At 35.3% G+C, this 1,928-nt stretch overlaps 1 protein-coding gene across 1 annotated transcript; it reads right to left on the reverse strand.

Annotated features, from left to right (window-relative positions):
* Window positions 1-260: 260 nt before the first annotated feature.
* On the reverse strand, window positions 261-1,086 carry LOC125341433 (transcription initiation factor TFIID subunit 13). The gene has a single exon (XM_048333481.1). The coding sequence runs from the start codon at window positions 1,051-1,053 to the stop codon at window positions 679-681; it is 375 nt and encodes a 124-aa protein (XP_048189438.1). The 5' UTR covers window positions 1,054-1,086; the 3' UTR covers window positions 261-678.
* Window positions 1,087-1,928: the final 842 nt, after the last annotated feature.

Genomic DNA, 1,928 nt, shown 5'->3' on the forward strand with positions numbered 1-1,928 from the left:
CCTACCCTGCCATCAACTTTTTAAGCCCTGCCATTCTTACTGCTGAAACCATTTATTTTTAGATGCTTTATTCTGATCTGGGAAAATGAGATCTCCCAAAATTTAATAGTATAAGTTCAATAAGGTTTTAAAATTTAAACACAGAAGCATGATGTGAAACTTAAAAAAACACCTTATCTTTACAAAAGAATATTAAAACAAATTATCTTAAGACAGATAAACATCCTTCCCCATATGAGTTGTTTTCCCATGTCATCTCCTTAAAAGAAACACAAACCAATTCACTATTTTTAATAACCTCACGCCACTGTTGTCTAAAAATTTCAGAACACATGAAACACTGTCTCAGCTTTAAGAGTCAACAAAGGACATCTCCATTTCACATATTAAAAGCTACAGTTATAGCTTACAGTGGCCCAAATCTACCTAACACATAAATACAGCATGATTTACAACACTTTAAGATACATATAGTCATTAAAAGCCAATAAAGAATTAAAGTACATTCATATAGAGGCAGGAAATTAAAGGCTTAAGTGTAATTCTAAAATTAAGGACATGAAAATAAAGACTTTCTCAATCTTTCACTTACATGCTTAGATATCAGGATAACCCTGAAGAAAATACACAGTCATTATGTATGGTTTCCACAGAAGATAGTGAAATTTCAAAAAGGTGTCAAGATCCATAGTTTGCTTCATCAAATGCTTTTCTAGCTCGTTTCAATTCTTCATTCATAGTAAGTAAGTCTTTAACTCTAGCAAATTTTCTTGGATCTTTTCGAATCAAGAAGACAATATCTTCAACTTGCACTCGACCTTGTCTTCCGATTGACATTGCTTTGTGAGTCATTTCAGTGATGAACTCTATGACAAGGTCTTCAAGAATGTCCACTGATTCAGTATAAGGATTCTGGTCATCCCCAAATCCATACATCATACAACGTAATTCTTTTGAAAAAAGCCTCTTTCTTTTACCCTGTCCACCTTCTGCACCTCCTCCAATTTCTTCATTTTCCTCCTCAAAGGTGGGGTCTTCCTCCTCCTCGGCCATTCCCGGAGCCCGCCGAGCGCCCCACCACTCGAGCGCGCCGCTCGCTCCCCCGTAAACGCATTTTTCTATGACACAGATTAGTAGAGTCATTTTGTTTTATATATAGAAAATGAACATAGGTATCTGCTATTTATATATTTAGTATACCTTTGGCCTTTGTGATCATTGTACTCTAATTTTAGGCCAGTGATTTCCAAATGTCTTGCCATTCTTTTTTTCCTAGCCCCTGAAGAGGAATTTCATGCAATGCAACACATGCATAAAAAATTAAGAGATAATGCTTGCCACAGGATATTCAATCCCCAGAGCATTTCAGTTCAGGATGAAACCACTGAAAGAAAATATGACCAGGCATATTGGTACTTTGCCTCTTCGTTTCCTGTGGATTGCAATATCTTTCCTTTACATATCACCAAGATAGCAATTGATTTCAGTCTGCCTTTAAATACATACCATAATTTATAACCTTTTCAATTTTACTATTGGAATTATTGGATTAATTATCTCTGCTATCACTTCCCCATAAAGTCAGAAGAGAAATGGTGTGTTTCTAAACATTTATTTATTCTCCATCTATTGGTACTTCTGATGAGATTTAATAGCTCTTGTGAGGAGAGAAATTCTTGCAACCAGATTTGCTTGAGATAAAAAATATCTGAATTCTCTTTTTAGATTCATCATCCACAACAATTAGAAATTTAAAAACAAAGGGTAAGAAAATGGAGCCAGGCAGGCACATCTGCAATCCTGGGACAAATAAGACCCTATCTCAAAGAATAACCTGGTCTTGATGGCTCATGTCTGTAATCCTAGCTACAAGAAAAGCATACGTGATGAAAACAGGAGGTTTTTCATTGTTGTTGTTATTTTTAATG

The sequence above is a fragment of the Perognathus longimembris genome, chromosome 24 (assembly GCF_023159225.1).
Source record: "Perognathus longimembris pacificus isolate PPM17 chromosome 24, ASM2315922v1, whole genome shotgun sequence".
Taxonomy (NCBI): domain Eukaryota; kingdom Metazoa; phylum Chordata; class Mammalia; order Rodentia; family Heteromyidae; genus Perognathus; species Perognathus longimembris.

Coding starts and splice junctions, on each gene's coding strand:
- LOC125341433 (XM_048333481.1), bottom strand. CDS start 1,053: ATGGCCGAGGAGGAGGAAGACCCCACCTTTGAGGAGGAAAATGAAGAA.